Here is a 19,505-nt window from a genome sequence, read left to right on the forward strand (position 1 = left end):
CTGTGATCTCATTGGACTATTGGTTATTACACAACCAGAGGTTTTTCAGTTGGAACTTTTCAGGGCATGCAAGTTCTGTCATGGACATCAAGCTACCTGATTAGTTTATATTGGGACTTCCAAAGTTTTGTCCCCCTTCTACCAATATTAAACGACGAACCAACAATTATTGAACCCCTTGCCTGACAAGCAAAAGGCAAACTGACTATCAAGCAAAGCACCAGTCAAAAAAGTCCAAGGTTAAGATCCCTGCCTGCCTGCTAATCACCATTCAAATCGAGTCCCGCCCTCACACCTCTGCCTTCCCTGATTGGACCCTTGTTGCCTAGATACAGTACACACTGCCATGCGGTTGAGCCATAGCCAAGCCAGTGAGGAATCAGGTGTCAATGGTACCAGGAAATGACTTGTAATTTTTCTCTCTATTTGAGATGTATATTTTTATGTGTTTTTTTTACAACTGTTCAGGAAATGTCAGTTTCTTCTCAGGTCTTTTTGGTCGTTTACTTCTACGACCGGAGGATTGACTTCATTTTGCTATGTGTAACTCAGTACAACCCCTTTTTTAAACTCACGATTACTGCACTTTCAATTTGATTTAAAACACATCCTAATTTGATCTCCTAAAGCAGGTATCTAGCCGATCCTAAGTGTCTACATAAATTTCCTGCAGTATCAGCCCAGAGCTGTTGAGGTGTCTCTGGTCTGACAGACGAGGTCTCCGACACCCCTCCACCTCTGTGACATCGAACACTGTCGTGACCCAAACAGCGACTCGCTGCATTAGTTCCTGTAATATTTCATGTACATTTTCAGCCACCAACACAGGCCTTTTATAAATGCCAAATGTAAGGACAACGACATGTAACTGCCATAATGAAGTTTAGTATAGCCGGTCTCTGCTTTAACACATACAGGGAGAGCCAGACGCTCAAGTGATTATGAACGATCAGCTCCAGGGTGTCCTCCTCCTCCTCGTCTGCTGGTCTGAACCTCCCAGGGCCCATGAAGTTAACACAACGCCCGGCTCCACTTGGGGCTGAACGGTATTAGTCACCGTCAGTCTTCTACTCAACCAGCTGAGGTCTGGGATCAGTGTAGCAGAGGAAAGCTCCTTGAGGCCTTCAGTTAGACCCCTTCACGTATTCATTTCTATGTGTTCTGTTTGTGCACGACACCCACACCACATGATTATATTCTGTTAATTACCACCGTGTCTACAGGAACGCACCAACACACACAGTAGGAGTTGTCTAGTGATTAGTCTAGCTACCCACACAGTAGGAGTTGTCTAGTGATTAGTCTAGCTACCCCCACAGTAGGAGTTGTCTAGTGATTAGTCTAGCTACCCCCACAGTAGGAGTTGTCTAGTGATTAGTCTAGCTACCCCCACAGTAGGAGTTGTCTAGTGATTAGTCTAGCTACCCCCACAGTAGGAGTTGTCTAGTGATTAGTCTAGCTACCCCCACAGTAGGAGTTGTCTAGTGATTAGTCTAGCTACCCCCACAGTAGGAGTTGTCTAGTGATTAGTCTAGCTACCCCCACAGTAGGAGTTGTCTTGTGATTAGTCTAGCTACCCCCACAGTAGGAGTTGTCTTGTGATTAGTCTAGCTACCCCCACAGTAGGAGTTGTCTTGTGATTAGTCTAGCTACCCCCACAGTAGGAGTTGTCTTGTGATTAGTCTAGCTACCCACACAGTAGGAGTTGTCTAGTGATTAGTCTAGCTACCCACACAGTAGGAGTTGTCTAGTGATTAGTCTAGCTACCCCCACAGTAACACAGTAGGAGTTATAGTTAACACGCACAAGGAGGGGTGTACATTAGTTGTCTAGTGATTTCTTAGTGCTACAGCCACACCAACACACAGCAGGAGTATATTCAGTCCTTCTCTAGTGATCATCTCCCTGTGTTCTTTGAACGAAGGTGGAGGCGAACGTGTCTGGAGTCTCTCTGTATCGACCCCCCCATCTTCTCCTTATGTGGTTTAATAGGAGCCCGTCAACCATTTCTCTCTATCCCCCTCATCGGGGCAGCAGGGTAGCCTAGAGGTTAGAGCGTTGGACTAGTAACCGAAAGGTTGCAAGTTCAAATCCCTGAGTTGACAAGGTAAAAATCTGTCGTTCTGCCCCTGAACAAGGCAGTAAACCCACTGTTCCTAGGCCGTCATTGAAAATAAGAATTTGTTCTTAACTGACTTGCCTAGTTAAAATTTTCATTTTTAAAAATCTCCTCCCCCTCATCTCTCCTCTGTCTATGCCCCCTCATCTCTCCTCTGTCTATTCCCCCTCATCTCTCCTCTGTCTATTCCCCCTCATCTCTCCTGTCTATTCCCCCTCATCTCTCCTCTGTCCCCCCACACCTCCACCCTCTCTATCCCCCGCCTCTCCTCTGTCTTTCCCTGCCTTTTTCTGTCTCCCCCCGCCTCTCCCCTCTCTGTTCAGTCTGTTTAGTCCCAGTATGTGGGTCTGATCTCTCCCCACACCCCTGGGGTATGTGTTATGTCTCTGTCGTTCCAGAGCACCACTCCTAAAGCTTTGGCCACACGCAACATCTCTTTAACCAGTGAGTATTACCATTTTACCTTGTTACAGATTCTCACCTCAGTGAACATGGAATTTTATGTCTTCAATCTGTAATTGACCATCAAAAAGGGTTAAAGTTCCCCCTCACGTTATCACCGCCATACAATCTGTGATACTAACCTGTTGTTTCTCCCAGCAGGCAGTAAGACGTCTCCAGAGGGAGCAGGAGAGGCAGAGTCTGGGACCGCCGCGGGGAGGAAGAGGAGGTGGGGATCCTGCACGGCCGTCACCACCAAGAAACCCTCCATCAGCATCACCACAGACTCTCTGAAGGTACTGGAGGGACACGCATTCTGACCCTCCACTGACTTCTGGACAAACGGCAACACATTGAAGATGAATAAAAACACTACGTTTCACTTCGGAAAGAACATCAATTCAAAGTTACATTCAAAGTGATTGTCCTTTTTTTGCTCCCATCAGTCTTTGATCCCAGACATCAAGACCAGTCAGGAGGCTGTGATGGATCTCCACCCAGACGACAGCCAGCTGTCTGGGGACGAGGACACCACCACCACCAGGGAGGACCAGGGCCTGGACAAAGACCTTAAGATCAGACGCACCGTCACACAGGTGGGGAGTACATGCAGAAAGCCTCTGTGTCTCACTCAGGATGGAGGACAGTTCAGTGTCATCTCAACTACCATGCAATCTCTTCAATGATCACCTTAATTAATAGTAATTAGAGACATACTGGTAGACAACATGTAGATTTCAAATGGCTTGAGGTCACCTCCCCCCACTGTGGTATTATTAGTATCGTCCTGCAATCCGCTGTAGTGATTAGTTTTCTCTCCTTTATTCGCAGGTGGTCCCAGGTGAAAGCCATGAGAATGGCCGGGGAGAACGAGAGGAGGAGGAAGAGGAGGAGAATAAACGGGAGCGTGAGAGGACACACAAAGAGAAACGAAAGAACAGCTACTCAAAAGATGGCATGGTGTGTCAGTCCTCCACAACACACGACGCCAACGCCAAGAAAGGTAACAAACCACAGGGTTGAGGTCAATACCGTTTAAATTCAGAAAGTAAAACAAATTCCAATTTGACATTTTCCTCATTGAAAAGCACTGAGGAGAATTGGAATGTCAGTGTATTTCTGAATTGACTGGAATTGAAATGGATTTGACACCAACCCTGAATTACCACACAGCAGTTCTGAAGTGTAACACAATCTCCCAAGCCTCTTAGGCAAATACACTACCTACAGTGGGGAGAACAAGTACTTGATACACTGCCGATTTTGCAGGTTTTCCTACTTACAAAGCATGTAGAGTTCTGTCATTTTTATCAAAGGTACACTTCAACTGTGAGAGACGGAATCTAAAACACAAATCCAGCTGAGCAGCCGCACACAAGCCTAAGATCACCATGCGCAATGCCAAGCATCAGCTGGAGTGGTGTAAAGCTCGCCGACATTGGACTCTGGAGCAGTGAAACATGTTTTCTGGAGAGATGATCACGCTTCACCATCTGGCAGTCCGCCGGACTAATCTGGGTTTGGCGGATACCAGGAGAACTTTACCAACTGTAAAGTTTGGCGGAGGAAGAATAATGGTTTGGGGCCGTTTTTCATGTTTCGGGCTAGTCCCCTTAGTTCCAGTGAAGGGAAATCTTAACGCTACAGTATACAATAACATTCTAGACCATTCTGTGCTATCAACTTTGTGGCAACAGTTTGCTGAAGGCCCTTTCCTGTTTCAGCATGACAATGCCCCCGTGCACAAAGCGAGGTCTATACAGAAATGGTTTGTTGATCGGTGTGGATGAACTTGGCTGGCCTGCACAGAGCCCTGACCTCAAACCCATTGAACACCTTGAATTGGAACGCCGACTGCGAGCCAGGCCTAATCACCCAACATCACTAATGCTCTGGTGGCTGAATGGAAGCAGGTCCCCGCTCCAACATCTAGTGGAAATCCTTCCCAGAAGAGTGGAGGCTGTTATAGCAGCAAAGGAGGGACCAACTCCATAATAATGCCCATGATTTTTAGAATGAGATGTTTGACGAGCAGGTGTCCACATACTTTTGGTCATGTAGTGTATGTGACAAACTTCTTAACCACTTTTCTTTCCTAATTTCCCACTTCTCTTTTTTTCCCCTTTTCATTTTGCTCTCTCTTTTCCTTCCTCTCGTTCTGTCCCTCAGTCACTCCCAGTGATACTCTGGTGCGTCGCTCCATCAGTCAGCAGAAGTCTGGTGTGTCTGTTACCATCGACGATCCAGTCCGCACAGACAAACTGCCCTCTCCGCCGAGAGGCAAAGTCTCCAACATCGTCCACGTCTGTAACCTGGTGCGACCTTTCACCCTGGGCCAGCTGAAGGAGCTGCTGAACAGGACAGGCTCTGTGGTGGAGGAGGGCTTTTGGATCGACAAGATCAAATCTCACTGCTACGTCACTGTGAGTGGCTCTCTCGCTCAGCCGGTCTCTCTCGCTCTCTCAGCCGGGCTCTCTCACCTGGTCTCTCTCTCTCACCTGGTCTCTCTCTCTCACCCGGGCTCTCTCTCTCACCTGGTCTCTCTCGCTCTCTCTCATACCAGTTATTATTGTCTTGTCTGAGAATCAAGTCTTGTCAGATCATTTATTCCCAAATGACTTAATTGAGCCCTGATGGCTTTGAAAGTCCACACACCATTGTTTCTCAAAGAATTGTCCATTGTTTGTTGACCTGTCTCCCCCCCCCAGTACTCCAGCTCAGAGGAGGCTGTGGCCACACGAGCTGCTCTGCACAGGGTGAAGTGGCCCCAGAGCAACCCTAAGGTCCTCAGTGTGGACTTCTGTGAGCAGAACGAGGTAATTCTACTCTACCCTCTCGCACCAACAGGGAACAACCGGATAGTACTAATAAACACTAGGATTCCAGGAATAGCCCTGATGAACTGATGGGGATCATTATAAAGTAGCTTGGGAAAGACATGGCTGGCACTTCACTTAGGACTAAAGGAATATAGCCCAACAGAATGAATACCTCGGTTTATGGTGTGTAGATCACGTGTATAAAGAGAGTAAATCATATATTTTAACACACATTCAACCAAACCCTTCCTCTCTTACCCATCCAAGAAAGTGCTAAGTGATACAACACTGCTGCCCATGTAGAAATGAACCTCTCCTCTCCCCTATTTTCCTCTAATTCATCCTTTCTTCCCCTGGTTCTCTCCCTTCTCTAGCTGGACTTCCACAGAGGTCTGCTGACCGTGGACCCCAGAGAGGAGCACCGGCCCCAGACTGCCGTGGGTCCTGGAGGTCCCAAAGTCCGACCGGGGGGGCTGCCCCCTCTGATGCCTGAACGGGACGGGCGCGTGGACCGCGGGGCTGTCGGAGGGGTGCGGGACCAGTGGGCGGAGAGAGAGAGGGAGATGGAACGCCGGGAGAGGACCAGGGCGGAACGCGAGTGGGACCGGGACAAGGTGCGAGACTTTGGAGGCAAACCAGGAGAGGAGAGGGAGAGAGGGAGGAGATCTCGCTCCCTGGATAGAGAGAGGAGGCGAAAGGAGAGGGAAGGGAAGGAGAAGAAGATCGACAAAAAGGGTGAGAGAAGAGAGGAGTTTTATGCCTTGCAGGAGCTCCTGCTGTCTGATAGCACATTAAAACAGACATTTGAAAGTCTGTATTTTTACTACATCATGCTAGTGAACACCTCATAATGTCCTAGCTGTGTTCGTAGCCTATAGATATGATGCTCAGACGCTCACTCTCTTCCCCCGTCCTCCATTGTGAGCTGTTCCAACAGATGAACCTCCTGTCAAACTACTAGACGACCTCTTCAATAAGACCAAAGCAGCTCCCTGTATATACTGGCTTCCCCTCACTGAGGAACAGGTTTGAGACACACACACTCAGTCATAATGCAACAACTTGATAGGTGTGTGTGTGTGTTGTCATTAATGACCTTTGTTGGTATCTCCAGGCAAACCAGAGGGGGAAGGAACGGGAAGAGCGACAGAAAGAACGAGAGAGGAGGCGGAAAGAACAGCAGGAGGAGGAGGACAAGAAGCGAGAGGAGGAGAAGGAGAGAATGAAAAGTAAAGAGGAGGGAGGCGCTGCGGTCAGCACTGGAGGTGGGAGTGTCCGGGGATCTGAGGGAAACAGGGACAGAGAGGGGGAGCGAGGGAGGGACAGAGAGGGGGAGCGAGGGAGGGACGGGGACAAGAGGAAGGACATTGGTGGTTTCAAACCCAAAGGTCCCGATGTTAAACCCTTGCCGGGGTTCCGACACTCCCGCAGCCGTAGCAACCTCCGAGACAGACGCCGCTGAGCGGGGTCACAGTGACGGAGAGACGGAGGCAGGGACGGGGGGAAAAATGAAGGATGCAATCATGTCCCCCTCCTTTCACCTTAAAACTATTCCATTATCTCCTTGGTAATAGTCTGTTCCTCCTTACTAGTCAACTGTCCTTTAGGCCAGGGAGACTCCAGTTTAGAAAAGCCCTCCTCACATTTACACGTATAAACTACCTGGTCACATGTTGATTGTTAGTGAAGTGAAACTGGCTCCTAAATGGTACCCTATCTCCTGTATGCAGTCCCTCGTTGACAGTATTGTCCTATGTAGGGAATGGATATGGTGCCATTTCAGACATTCTCTCTTCCTCCGTCGTCTGTCTGTCTGCCCACGTATTGGGTGTATGTGGGTCTTCCTCATACGAAGCAGTTGAGAGGCCTATGCTGAGCTCTGTAAATAGTCCTACATTTTAACCAGAGATGGAAACAAAGGGTGGGGGTTTGGCTCCCTCTAGCTTATGTGCGCTGCACTCTTGAGGCTTGGAACGAAGTAATAATCCATTTAAAAATAGCAGACCAGCCTACAAACAATTTTACTATTCCAAAATCCTCTGAAGTAATTTTTTTCTACTACCCATACCAAGGCCCTTTGTAGGGTCATGTGAAGGTTATATTTTCTCCTTTGATGTTTTATGATGAATCTTGTTCATCTCAGCCTTGGATGGGTGTTCTAGTTTGTGGTGGTCTGATATCCCTCTCCACACAATAAGGTTACAGCCGGTGATGTCATTACACTGAAATCACACTATGAAACTGTCCTTTTGCCTTGTCAGATGGGTAGGGACATTTGTGTGGGGTGGGGGACTGATTTCATAGACGCACACTTGGCATGCATACTGTCATGGGTGGTTTGGGTGGGGAGGGGAACCAAAAGCACTGAGAGAATCCATGTGGCACTGGAATGACATAACTGTCCCATTTTGTCTTTCTCCAGTCATTTGTCATTGGATGAGAGTGAAACTTAATTATCTACTGTTTTAATATGAATTTTATGATTTTAGTTTGAAACTTTTGTTTGTCTCCTGTAAGTGCTGAATGTACAAATTAAAATATATGCAAAGTTAAGTGTTAGTCCATTCTTTATCACATGGTCTTTGTAAGGCAGTACTGTTGAGTCACCCATGGATTATTTGTCAGATTAGCTCATGTATTTTCCCTGTGTAGTATACGTGTAAACATGCTATCCTGAATACTACGTTTGAGTGCCACCTGGACAAATTGTAACTGCAATAGAAAAGACCACTTAGTCAAACACACAAAAAGGAAAATATTTATTAATTACAACAGATGGAGGAATGTTTTTTATTTATTTTTTACTTTGACAAGAAACACTTAAATTTCTTAAAGTAAACATGTCCAATTTTAAGTGCAAATTGTTTGCTAGTGATAGATAAATACAAAAAAAACAGGTTAAGCAGATCGATAAATCCCTTCTATGGCCTTGAAGCCAGTGTCACTGTGTTTTTTCATTGTTCCCCTCTAATCAGGAACTGATTTAGACCTGGAACACCAGGTGGGTGCAATTAATTATCAGGTAGAACAGAAAACCAGCAGGCTCCAGACCTCGTAGAGTTGAATACCTCTGGTCTATAAGCAAACAGTCGACATGGTCAGGGAATAATAAGAAAGCAGTAGTTTTGTATTCCTAGCCTGGCTCCAGATCTGTCAAATAATGGCTTGCCAATGACCATAGGTGTTGGCAAGAAAGCACAAACTGATCTGAGAACAGGCTATATTCTCCCTATGAGAATGTTACGGTACAGTGATCGTAGAACAGCAGGACTTCTGTCGCACCTGGGTGCTGTTCAGTAGCCACGAAATGGACAAATGCTCCAGGAGGTACTATCTGTACTTGTCCAATTAAATTCTGGCTTTCATTTTCTGTTGCAAAACGTTCTGATACAGTGTGCCCTAATGAACTTGGCCCAGGTCACAGACAGGTGTTCAAACTCTGAACCATACAGTAAATTCACCTGCTCTGTGTTGAAAGCCTTTACCAGCATTTTTGTGTGAGAGCTGGTCTGAGTAGAATTGTAAAAGTAAAGTACAAGTAAACCGCAACCCATATGATCTGGGTGTGCAGGAGTGAGAAAGAGTGGCGGAAAGAAGGAATGTTGAAAGGGTATGAATGTTTGCTGCATAGTTTCTTCCTCAGTTCGTGCTGTGAGGGGGAATGTTATGCGAGGTGCACACCTGCATCATGTGACATGAGTGACAGAGGAGATGAGAGTCCAGAGGGAAGCACTGGGAACCCGGCTGATCCGAAAGCTGCTTTCCACAATCCTGAGGAATCAAACGGACACAGAGAGAACATTAAATCTGATTCAAGTTCAGGTTTAATGCTTATTAAAATAAATACAGTACAAGCAGTGAGTCACTTCTTCATTTATGGTCCTGGCGACTTGCAGGGTTTTGTTTCCGCCCAGTACTAACACACCTGATTCAACCAATGATGCCCCTTGATTACTGTGGTTGAACCATGTGTGTTAGTGCTGGGTAGGAACAAATGCCTGCTCAGCCTGATTTAAGAACCCGGGTACAGACCGACCACATTACATAGTTGTTAGTTGCTATTATTAGATGAAGGCCATCCTAACCTCACAGTGGTAGCACTCAAAGTGATAATCTTTGTTCATAGACACCACCCTGAGTATCTCCTCGCTGTCCTGTAACCCAAAACAGCAGCAGTGAGATTAGTCAGTGCATTACAATCACGTAGCGGTATGAAGTTGGTCAGAGCGGCATTGAGTTATGTCTCGATATAGGTTAACACACACAGAGCAAAGGAAACACAATGAGACTCACCTCAGCAGGTAAGATGGGTTGTAAACAGGCAGCACATTTAGGAGCGAACGTTCTACAGGACAACAAGAGTTCCAATATTAGAATTAAACCACATATAGCCCTAGTAATGTACAAACTGGTCAACTGAATTGTATCCTCTGACCCTAAATAGCTTGACAATTAATTACAGTCTACTCTGTAGTATATCAAAGCCTCAGTCTGACCTACTGGACACCCTGTCTAGTATATCAAAGCCTCAGTCTGGCCTACCGGACACCCCGTCTATAGTATATCAAAGCCCCAGTCTGGCCTACTGGACACCCCGTCTAGTATATCAAAGCCTCAGTCTGTAGTATATAAAAGCCCCAGTCTGGCCTACTGGACACCCCGTCTGTAGTATATAAAAGCCCCAGTCTGGCCTACTGGACACCCCGTCCGTAGTATATCAAAGCCCCAGTCTGGCCTACTGGACACCCCATCCGTAGTATATAAAAGCCCCAGTCTGGCCTACTGGACACCCTATCTGTAGTATATAAAAGCCTGTCTGGCCTACTGGACACCCTGTCTGTAGTATATCAAAGCCTCAGTCTGGCCTACCGGACACCCCGTCTATTGTATATCAAAGCCCCAGTCTGGCCTACTGGACACCCCGTCTCACCTATTGTAGTCGGAAACACAGTAGATGTTGCTGAGGTGGTCGACAGTGAAGGAGACTCCGTCCAGGGCTTTGGAACACACCACACAGCGGAAACAGCCAGGGTGGTAGGAGTTCCCCATCGCCTGGAGGATCTGCTGGACAAACAGGACCACACAGTAGATAAGGGAAGGTCCCTTGACATTAACATAAATTCAATTTAACGCACACACATTTAGATTCACAAATGAAACATTGGACATACAAGGACCCCCCAAAACCATTTAAACACACACACACACACCTGTTCCAGGATAAGGTGGCCACATACACTGCATTTCTCTGCTGCAGCCTGGAAGCCTGAGAACTGAGTATGGAGAGAAGAGAGAACATGGTTTTACATCATACCATAGAAAGCAAAGGGGTTGGGGTCAATTCAGAAAGTAAACCAAATTCCAATTCCACATGCTCCTAATCGAAAAGCATTGAAGAGAATTGGAATGTCAGTGTACTTCCTTAATTGACCCCAACCCTGAAGAGCAATATGTAAAACTCCAGTAAGGAATTGATTAAAAATGTAAGGCACTGATGTCTAGGAATTCTCTCTTTTATGTAGTGTTGTGTATTTTGTTGTGATGTGTGTTTTGTCCTATATTTTTAATCCCAGCCCCCGTCCCCGCAGGAGGCCTTTTGCCTTTTGGTAGGCCGTCACTGTAAATAAGAGTTTGTTCTCAACTGACTTGCCTAGTTAAAGGTTATATTTAAAAAGACACAAAGAATGCCACTGAGTGAGATAAAGACCTCGACCTCTTACCATGTAATCCTCTTTACAGTACACAGAGCCATTGACGTTGTAGAAGTCCTTGTTTCTCAGGGTGCGACCTGGGACAGATGGACAGACAATCCCAGGACAGTCACGCTAAGTTGATAGAGCTGTATTCCTGACTATAAACTGCATATAGTGTATTGACGCAGTGTGTGTGTGTTCAACTCACCACAGGACACACAGGTGAAGCAGCGTGTGTGATAGAGGCTGTCCAGAGCCTGGCAAGCATTATCCGAGCCATACACACCTTTCCTACACTTCACACATGTACCTGCAACACAATCAACAACCATTACTCAACAAGACATGAGCCCAGATTCCTTCCGGGTGAGGTCACTTCATCAAGAACATGTCTTGGTCTGCCGAGTCAAACAGCACAAGCCAAAGTCAACAACGAAAAATGCCTGGTACTTTTTCCTGGTCAGGTACATTTGACAAACCTAACTATTTAGAACATATCATTAGGCCTTTTAGATCATAATGAATAAGATTACATGGACAGAGGGAACCTGATCCTAGATCAGCACTCCTACTCCGAGATGATTTGTGAATACAGGCCCAGGACTACGAATGGATCAGAAAACCAGTCAGTATCTGGTGTGACCACCATTTTCCTCATGAACTAGGGAACCATTTCCATTGCATAGAGTTGATTGTGCAAACCCAGTTTAATTAGCTGCCCGGGTGGCTGGTCTCAGATGATCTCACAGGCGAAGATGCCAGATGCGGAGGTCCTGGGCTGGTATGGTTACATGTGGTCTGTGGTTGTGAGGTCAGTTGGACGTACTGCCAAATGATCTAAAACAACGTTGCAGGCGGCTTATGGCAGAGAAATGAACATTCAATCCTCTGAAAATAGCTCCGGTGGACATTCCTGCAGTCAGCATGCCAATTGCAAGCTCCCTCAAGACTTGAGCCATCTGTGGCATTGTGTGAAAAAACTGCACATTTTAGAGTGGCCTTTCATTGTCCTCAGCACAAGATGCACCTGTGTAATGATCGTGCTGTTTAATCAGCTTCTTGATATTCCACACCCGTTAGGTGTATCAATTATCTTGGAAAAGGAGAAATGCTCACTAACAGGAATGAAAACAAAATGTGTGCACAGCATTTTAGAGAAATAAGCTTTTTGTGCATATGGAAAATGTCTGTGATCTTTTATTTCAGCTCATGAAACCAAAACTTTACATGTTGCTTTATACACTGCTCAAAAAAATAAAGGGAACACTTAAACAACACAATGTAACTCCAAGTCAATCACACTTCTGTGAAATCCAACTATCCACTTAGGAAGCAACACTGATTGACAATAAATTTCACATGCTGTTGTGCAAATGGAATAGACAACAGGTGAAAATTTTAGGCAATTAGCAAGACACCCCCAATAAAGGAGTGGTTCTGCAGGTGATAACCACAGACCACTTCTCAGTTCCTATGCTTCCTGGCTGATGCTTTGGTCACTTTTGAATGCTGGTGGTGCTTTCACTCTAGTGGTAGCATGAGACGGAGTCTACAACCCACACAAGTGGCTCAGGTAGTGCAGCTCATCCAGGATGGCACATCAATGCGAGCTGTGGCAAGAAGGTTTGCTGTGTCTGTCAGCGTAGTGTCCAGAGCATGGAGGCGCTACCAGGAGACAGGCCAGTACATCAGGAGACGTGGAGGAGGCCGTAGGAGGGCAACAACCCAGCAGCAGGACCGCTACCTCCGCCTTTGTGCAAGGAGGATCAGGAGGAGCACTGCCAGAGCCCTGCAAAATGACCTCCAGCAGGGCACAAATGTGCAAGTGTCTGCTCAAACGGTCAGAAACAGACTCCGTGAGGGTGGTATGAGGGCCTGACGTCCACAGGTGGGGGTTGAGCTTACAGCCCAACACCGTGCAGGACGTTTGGCATTTACCAGAGAACACCAAGATTGGCAAATTTGCCACTGGCGCCCTGTGCTCTTCACAGATGAAAGCAGGTTCACACTGAGCACATGTGACAGACGTGACAGTCTGGAGACGCCGTGGAGAACGTTCTGCTGCCTGCAACATACTCCAGCATGACCGGTTTGGCGGTGGGTCAGTCATGGTGTGGGGTGGCATTTCTTTGGGGGCCGCACAGCCCTCCATGTGCTCGGCAGAGGTAGCCTGACTGCCATTAGGTACCGAGATGAGATCCTCAGACCCCTTGTGAGACCATATGCTGGTGCGGTTGGCCCTGGGTTCCTCCTAATGCAAGACAATGCTAGACCTCATGTGGCTGGAGTGTGTCAGCAGTTCCTGCAAGAGGAAGGCATTGATGCTATGGACTGGCCCGCCCGTTCCCCAGACCTGAATCCAATTGAGCACATCTGGGACATCATGTCTCGCTCCATCCACCAACGCCATGTTGCACCACAGACTGTCCAGGAGTTGGCGGTTGCTTTATTCCAGGTCTGGGTGTAGATCCCTCAGGAGACCATCCGCCACCTCATCAGTAGCATGCCCAGGCATTGGAGGGAGGTCATACAGGCACGTGGAGGCCACACACACTACTGAGCCTCATTTTGACTTGTTTTAAGGACATTACATCAAAGTTGGATCAGCCTGTAGTGTGGTTTTCCACTTTAATTTTGAGTGTGACTCCAAATCCAGACCTCCATGGGTTGATAAATTTGATTTCCATTGATAATTTTTGCATGATTTTCTTGTCAGCACATTCAACTATGTAAAGAAAAAAGTATTTAATAAGAATATTTCATTCATTCAGATCTAGGATGTGTTATTTTAGTGTTCCCTTTATTTTTTTGAGCAGTGTACTTTTGTTTCAGTATATACTTGAACTTCTCTGCCGATTGTCCATGGAGTTGGTCCTTCAGTGGGTCGAAATTTGAGGCAAAATATCCACAGGAGAGTAGTATTAAACAGACTTCAAAACGCAGGTCTCCGTGTGTGGCATTTACATGGACAAGACGTACATGCACGTGATGCATACATATTAACCACAGTCTTGCAGGTGTTTACATGGTTTTGCACATGTACCAGGTAAATTAAATTTCAATGGCAGTACAGGAACTCTAAAAAGTCAGGTATATTATACTTTCCTGTGGTTATTTTGTCCCACTGACGGACCAACTGCACTGACAACTGGTAGAGTAAGTTCAACGGGTATTTTATTCCAACATTCCAAGTTGTTGCAGTGCTTCGTTTCAGACTGTATCCAAGAAATTGATCACTAACCAGCTTTCCATCCAACCTTTCTATGCGAGTCCAGTACATGTCTGATAAAAAATGTAACGACAGGTGTGATGGAAACAGCAAAGATTGACCAAACAAAATACACTAGACAAGGTTGGATCTTTTTGTGTCTGTACAGGTGGAAACACCTTTATGGGCAAATATTGATATAATAACCGTCATATCAATGTAAACTTGGGAGTCACGCAGTGACATGTTGTGTGGTCCTCCCACTACGACTCGGGGAACAAGTTTATTAGACTACAGATGAAATACATTGAACTTCACAGGGTGGTGAAAGTACAAGGTGACGAACTTGATCCTCCCAATAAATATGGAGGGTCTCTCATTCTGGTGCCTAGTTAAATAAAAGAACGATTCCATGATGAGCGATACTGGTTCCATGATGAGCGATACTGCCGTTTGACTAATAACAATCATCTAGTTTTTGTCCATAATAATCTCATCTTGTAGGTAGCCTACCCTCACTGCATCTGCCAGATGTTGGCTAGACCACATGCGCATAACACATTAACAATTTTTTGGTGACAAAACCATCAGTGGAGTTGAAAATGCAATGGAAACCCATTTAACTAGTTTTCTTGGGTACATGGGAATTTAACTGCAAAAGTTATTTTTTCATGTGCACAACGTCATATCAGACTCAATTATCCGCAACAAGTCAATTTGATGGAAACATATCTGGTAGGAAAATGTGCACATTGTTTTTATGCAGATTTTAGAATATTCACATTAAATCTGTCGGCAACTGAACGGAAACCTAGCTAGTCTGACTTATTAGGCAACTCCTGGTCCTACTAAAACCACAGTATTTTCACAGCCTTAGTCTGAGCTCCTGTAAAGAGCCTCAGTAGTGTTAACAGCTCTGAGCCTAGCCGAGTTGACACAGTTCCCATCCCCCGAGGGCTCACATACCTGGGCAGAAGAAAAACAGGCTGCAGCACACCGCCCCCTGCACACGCCAAGGCAGGGTAACACAAACCAGCACACGCATGACTCACGCCCTACAGACACACCCAGGGCCGGCTTACACATGCCCTTGGGCCCCCAACCCCCCCAAAAAACAGATTGCTTATGACGTGTTCATATGCTATGACAAAATGTGTAGAATTGCATGAAATTTGCTTTAAAACTGATTTTTCTCTCAGCCTCATCACTAAATGTGTAGAATAGCATTATAAAACTGCTAATTTTTCTCTGCTATATGTTGAACTGCAGGAAGTTATATTTTTTAAAGAAACTATAAGCTATAATAATTATATTTTGGGGGGCCCTGGAAATAGGTGCCCCAAATGGGGTAGTCCGGCCCTGCACACACCCACTATATTATTATGGCCTGGAGTCACTCCGAACACACAAACACCCTGCCACACAATACACACACACATCCTGCCACACTACACACATACGCAAGACATATACACACAGTGCTGGTCCAAAGCTGTAATCTTCTCTATGACTCATACTAATGGTTAGTGCTGTGTTCATCACTAACATGTCATTTGTGTCTGAACACTACAGCTGAGCTAAGGTTTGCAGTTCAGTGTATGCATAGCTACCTTTCATCAGCCCTCTATGTGCAACGTCTTGGTCTGTGCTTAACCCAGCCTAAAACTGTTCTATACCAAAAGAGTCTCTTGGAGAATGTGATTCAGTGCTCTAAGTTGTGGCTGAGTGACTTTGTTGCACAGAGACTCTTTGGTGCGTGTATAAATGCATGTCAGCTATGATAATTTCTCCTCATTTGTTTTTCTCTGCGTCTCTCTTCTCCTTTCTGTCTGATGTGCCCAGCCTAGCAGCTCTACTTGTCTGGATAGGCCTCTGACTTAGCTAGCTCCCTGAGGGCCAAACGTTTCTCTTTCCCTTTGCTTGTGTGATAGCTAGGCCGCCCTACAAGTTCATGCAGGTCTCGACACACGATCCATCCCATTTTCTCTCTTTCATCTATCAAAATCTGACTATCCATCTATTCACCCATCCAATCCTTTCATAAAAAATGGAAAAAGACATGCACGCGACACTAACAAAACAAAGTGATAAAGATGACAGCGATGAAGAGGTTTGATGATCTCACCAAAGAACTCCTGCCGATTCTCGGACGACGGCTCCCTCCCTGTTCCCGGCTCCTCCTGGGCTTTGATTGGTCTGGAAGCCGTAGCCGTATTGATGAGTGTTGCCAGCTTGGCGAGGGCATTGATTGGAGGATTGACCTGTTCTTTGAGCATCAGCCCACCCATGTGTAGCCCCTCACCCTCCAGCGCTGCATCTCTTAGCAACAGGCGTGTCAGCTCCTCCTGGTAGTGAGTACCCGGGAGGTCAGAGTAGCGCGTCCGCTCCCCGGCAGCACCCATGCCAGTCTCCTCTCCTCGGGCTGCCCCTGCTCCCTTCTCATCCCACCACTCAGGCCCAGCCCGGTAACAAGCAGCCGCCGGGCTCCCCAACGCAGGTGGGTAGGAGTGCCGGCCATCCTGAACCCCTGCTCCTCCAGGTGAGAAGACCCCATCCAGGTAGTCCTGCCAGGCTCCAGACCCAGAGGGCGTCCCGGCCCTGCTTGAGACTGTGTATCCCTGTCCGCTGGTGGAGCCCCCTGTGTGCAGGGAGAACTGCAGCTGCTGTGCCATGGTGGAGGAGGCTGAGTAGCGCGTGTCATAGCCCAGGCTGATTCCACTGGTGCGGTTGCTGCTACAGCGGCTGCCCATAGGGCTCCCTCCCCCTCCACCGCTGGCTGTACTGGAGGCAAAGCTGGACCTGGGACTGACCAGCACCGACTCCTGTAGGCTGAAGGAGGAGCAGGGGCTCAGTGCTGGGCCTGGGGGGAAGAAGAACCCTCCTCCTCCACCCATCTCAGAGGGCCGGTGTGGGGAGTGAGAGAGCGAGGCCGGTCTGGTGCTCTCCCAGAGTTCCCCTCCTGTGCTCAGCCTCTTGTAGAACATCGCCTCCTGCAGGGAGAGGCGTTTGTGACGCTCAGGCTCGGGAAGGTAGTGTGGCTCAGCCATGGCCCCACTGCGGGGAGCAGAGCCATAACCCGAGGAGGGGACGGGGTAAGCCGGAGGGGGGCCAAAGGAGTGGGACATAGGAGGCTGGGAGAGGAGCTGCTGGCGTCGGACCAACTGCTGGAGCTCCAGAGAGTAGCGGCGCTGGTTCAGAGAGGCCTTGGACCCAGCTGGATCACAGTCCCCCAGGCCTGACTCACGCCTCACCTGGATGTCAAGACCCTCCCCCAGGTAGCAGGAGGCACGCTGCTGGGTCGACCGGCGCCGTAGGGGGGCGAGAGTCGAGGGGGAGTAGGGTTGATGTTCGCAGTCAGTAGGTTGGGGGATGATGGAGGTTGAGAGGTGCTGGGTAGAGGAGACTCTTTCTCCCAATCCCTTCCCGCTACTAGCCAGCCCACACGCCTCCGTTGAAGTTGGAGAGGTGAGAGAGAACTGACCAGGTCTTGAAGGTGAGGAAGTGGCAGTGTTCAGGCTTGGTGGTAGTCCACTACTGTTGTTCCCATTGCTGTTGTTGACCAACTCATTTTTCTTTTTAGAACTGGCAAATTTCACACTTCCTGAGTCAGTCAGTTTCAACTTCTCCAATAACTTAGTTCCAAGTCGGTCCATCGTAAATGTCTAACCTGGTCGTCTAAAACTCTGAATAATCAAGTAAAAAGAAATGCTGTTAATGAACCACTATGGTATAAGTTAACGTTCTCAATAAATACAGCGTGTGAGTTGGAAACAAATTAAGTCTCAAGTATGTCTACAGTACAGTTGAACTACAGTAGTTGAATGACAGAGACCCTGCAATTTATATGCAAAAACCAACAAATAAGCCCCAAATGAGAACAACCAACAGACAGACATATAGGCTATATGTACACAGACAATAAATAAAAACAGACGTTAAATAAGACGATTAAGACATTTTGGGAGGATCACATGACGACGTAATCATGTTTGAACAACGGTGTTCACAGTCATCTTGTCTTGGCTGTGGAGACTACAGGCAGACAGGTAGATGGTAACACATGTGAATCCATGGAGTTAGAAGTGGAATACTTCTAATGTTGGAAATAAAAACAAAGAAATAGGGCTAATTAGGACAGGTTCAATAAGTTGAAGTTGTTGGTCTCGTATGATTCTAGGTGGCTCCACACCTGCATTAGTGTGAACGAATGGTCCTTTACATTAGGCTAGACTTGTTGCCTAGCGGTCACGTAAAGACGAGTTGCGTTTCAGCTATGTGTTGTTTCGCACGCAGCTGGCACCAGTATAACTTTTCTACTCTTGTTTGTGAGATATATTCCCCGTTACAATGTTTTTTAAAGGCAAATGTTGTCCAGTGTGTGAAGTTATCCTTTCTTCAGGATGTTCCAGAGCAAAAGCTTTTTTGAAAAATCACTCGTCGCGCTCGTGGGGTCCAGTGGAAGGAGGAAAATAAGTCCGTTTTTGTAGTAAATGTTGCTTGTCTAAACTTTTCTATTCACTTTTTTTTAAAGACATGAAAACGATATTGAAAAGGGAGAAGAAAATTAAAAAAACAGATGATCAAAGAGCGGACTGAAAGAAAACATAAACCATTCGATGTTTCGAGAATGCGTTATGCTATCATTCCCGTTTTTAAATCATTTTACTCCAAAAATTCAGCGAACACATTTGAGAACGGGACGCATGGTGCCGTTAACTCTACTGACCATTGCCAAACCATGTTCACAGGAGAAAAAAAAGTCTACAGTTAATCCACTCCGTGAATGTATCACATAGCTCTACCAACTTGGTTTCTTTCTTCCCCAAAATGCCTTACCTCCCCCTCTCGTTCCTTTATCAGCCACTGGCTCGCTGCTTTTCCTTAACGCCGGAACACCTTTCTGACAGCAATCGCGGATGGATAACATCCCACCACATCTCGTAATTCATACGCAGTCCACTAGTTTGGGGAGACACCAAAAGACATAAACTGTATTTTTCTTAATTATGATCTGTAAAACGAATTAGAGGGTAAAGTTTTTATTCAATTAGGTGCTTATAAAATATGAATACATGTGGGATTGTGGATAAAGAGCATATATGTTATACTCAACTACAATCTTTACGTAGGACGTACATCATTGTGTTCTCACATTTTTCACATGGGTGGGTACTGATTTATTACACAATTATGACCTCTCTTAAATACCTCCCAGTCTCAGGTAT

General features: G+C 46.6%; 2 protein-coding genes across 3 annotated transcripts in view; one reads left to right on the forward strand and one right to left on the reverse strand.

The window, feature by feature from the left end:
• The window catches only part of acin1b (apoptotic chromatin condensation inducer 1b), a 31,197-nt gene extending 23,265 nt beyond the window's left edge, over positions 1–7,932 (forward strand). The window contains 9 exon segments of the mRNA XM_024404055.2: positions 2,518–2,563; positions 2,723–2,856; positions 3,007–3,156; positions 3,392–3,563; positions 4,730–4,983; positions 5,269–5,376; positions 5,754–6,114; positions 6,317–6,405; positions 6,494–7,932. Of these exon segments, the coding sequence (XP_024259823.2) occupies positions 2,518–2,563; positions 2,723–2,856; positions 3,007–3,156; positions 3,392–3,563; positions 4,730–4,983; positions 5,269–5,376; positions 5,754–6,114; positions 6,317–6,405; positions 6,494–6,841 (1,662 nt within the window). The 3' untranslated portion in view covers positions 6,842–7,932.
• A 182-nt stretch (positions 7,933–8,114) lies between these two features.
• On the reverse strand, positions 8,115–19,110 carry LOC112235594 (LIM domain-containing protein ajuba). 2 transcript variants are annotated; one of them, XM_024404057.2, is made up of 8 exons: positions 16,406–19,110; positions 11,281–11,382; positions 11,100–11,167; positions 10,590–10,652; positions 10,310–10,440; positions 9,673–9,724; positions 9,465–9,533; positions 8,115–9,150 (listed from the first exon to the last, which is right to left on the reverse strand). In XM_024404057.2, exons 1-8 carry the CDS (start codon positions 17,931–17,933, stop codon positions 9,019–9,021), a joined length of 2,145 nt encoding a protein of 714 aa, XP_024259825.1. In that variant the 5' UTR covers positions 17,934–19,110; the 3' UTR covers positions 8,115–9,018. The 2 variants fall into 2 exon arrangements, with proteins under 2 accessions (XP_024259825.1, XP_024259824.1); XM_024404056.2 differs by having other exon boundaries at positions 10,310–10,443.
• Positions 19,111–19,505: the final 395 nt, after the last annotated feature.

Source organism: Oncorhynchus tshawytscha, linkage group LG10 (assembly GCF_018296145.1).
Source record: "Oncorhynchus tshawytscha isolate Ot180627B linkage group LG10, Otsh_v2.0, whole genome shotgun sequence".
In the NCBI taxonomy this organism is placed as follows: Eukaryota; Metazoa; Chordata; class Actinopteri; order Salmoniformes; family Salmonidae; genus Oncorhynchus; species Oncorhynchus tshawytscha.

Bases quoted from the DNA above. Each gene is read 5' to 3' on its own strand.
- LOC112235594 (XM_024404056.2), bottom strand. From the start codon at position 17,933: ATGGACCGACTTGGAACTAAGTTATTGGAGAAGTTGAAACTGACTGAC. The intron at 10,444-10,589 runs GTGTGTGTGTGT...CTGTTTGTCCAG, and splicing joins GCCACCTTATCCTGGAACAG to CAGATCCTCCAGGCGATGGG. The intron at 9,534-9,672 runs GTGAGTCTCATT...TTTGGGTTACAG, and splicing joins AACCCATCTTACCTGCTGAG to GACAGCGAGGAGATACTCAG.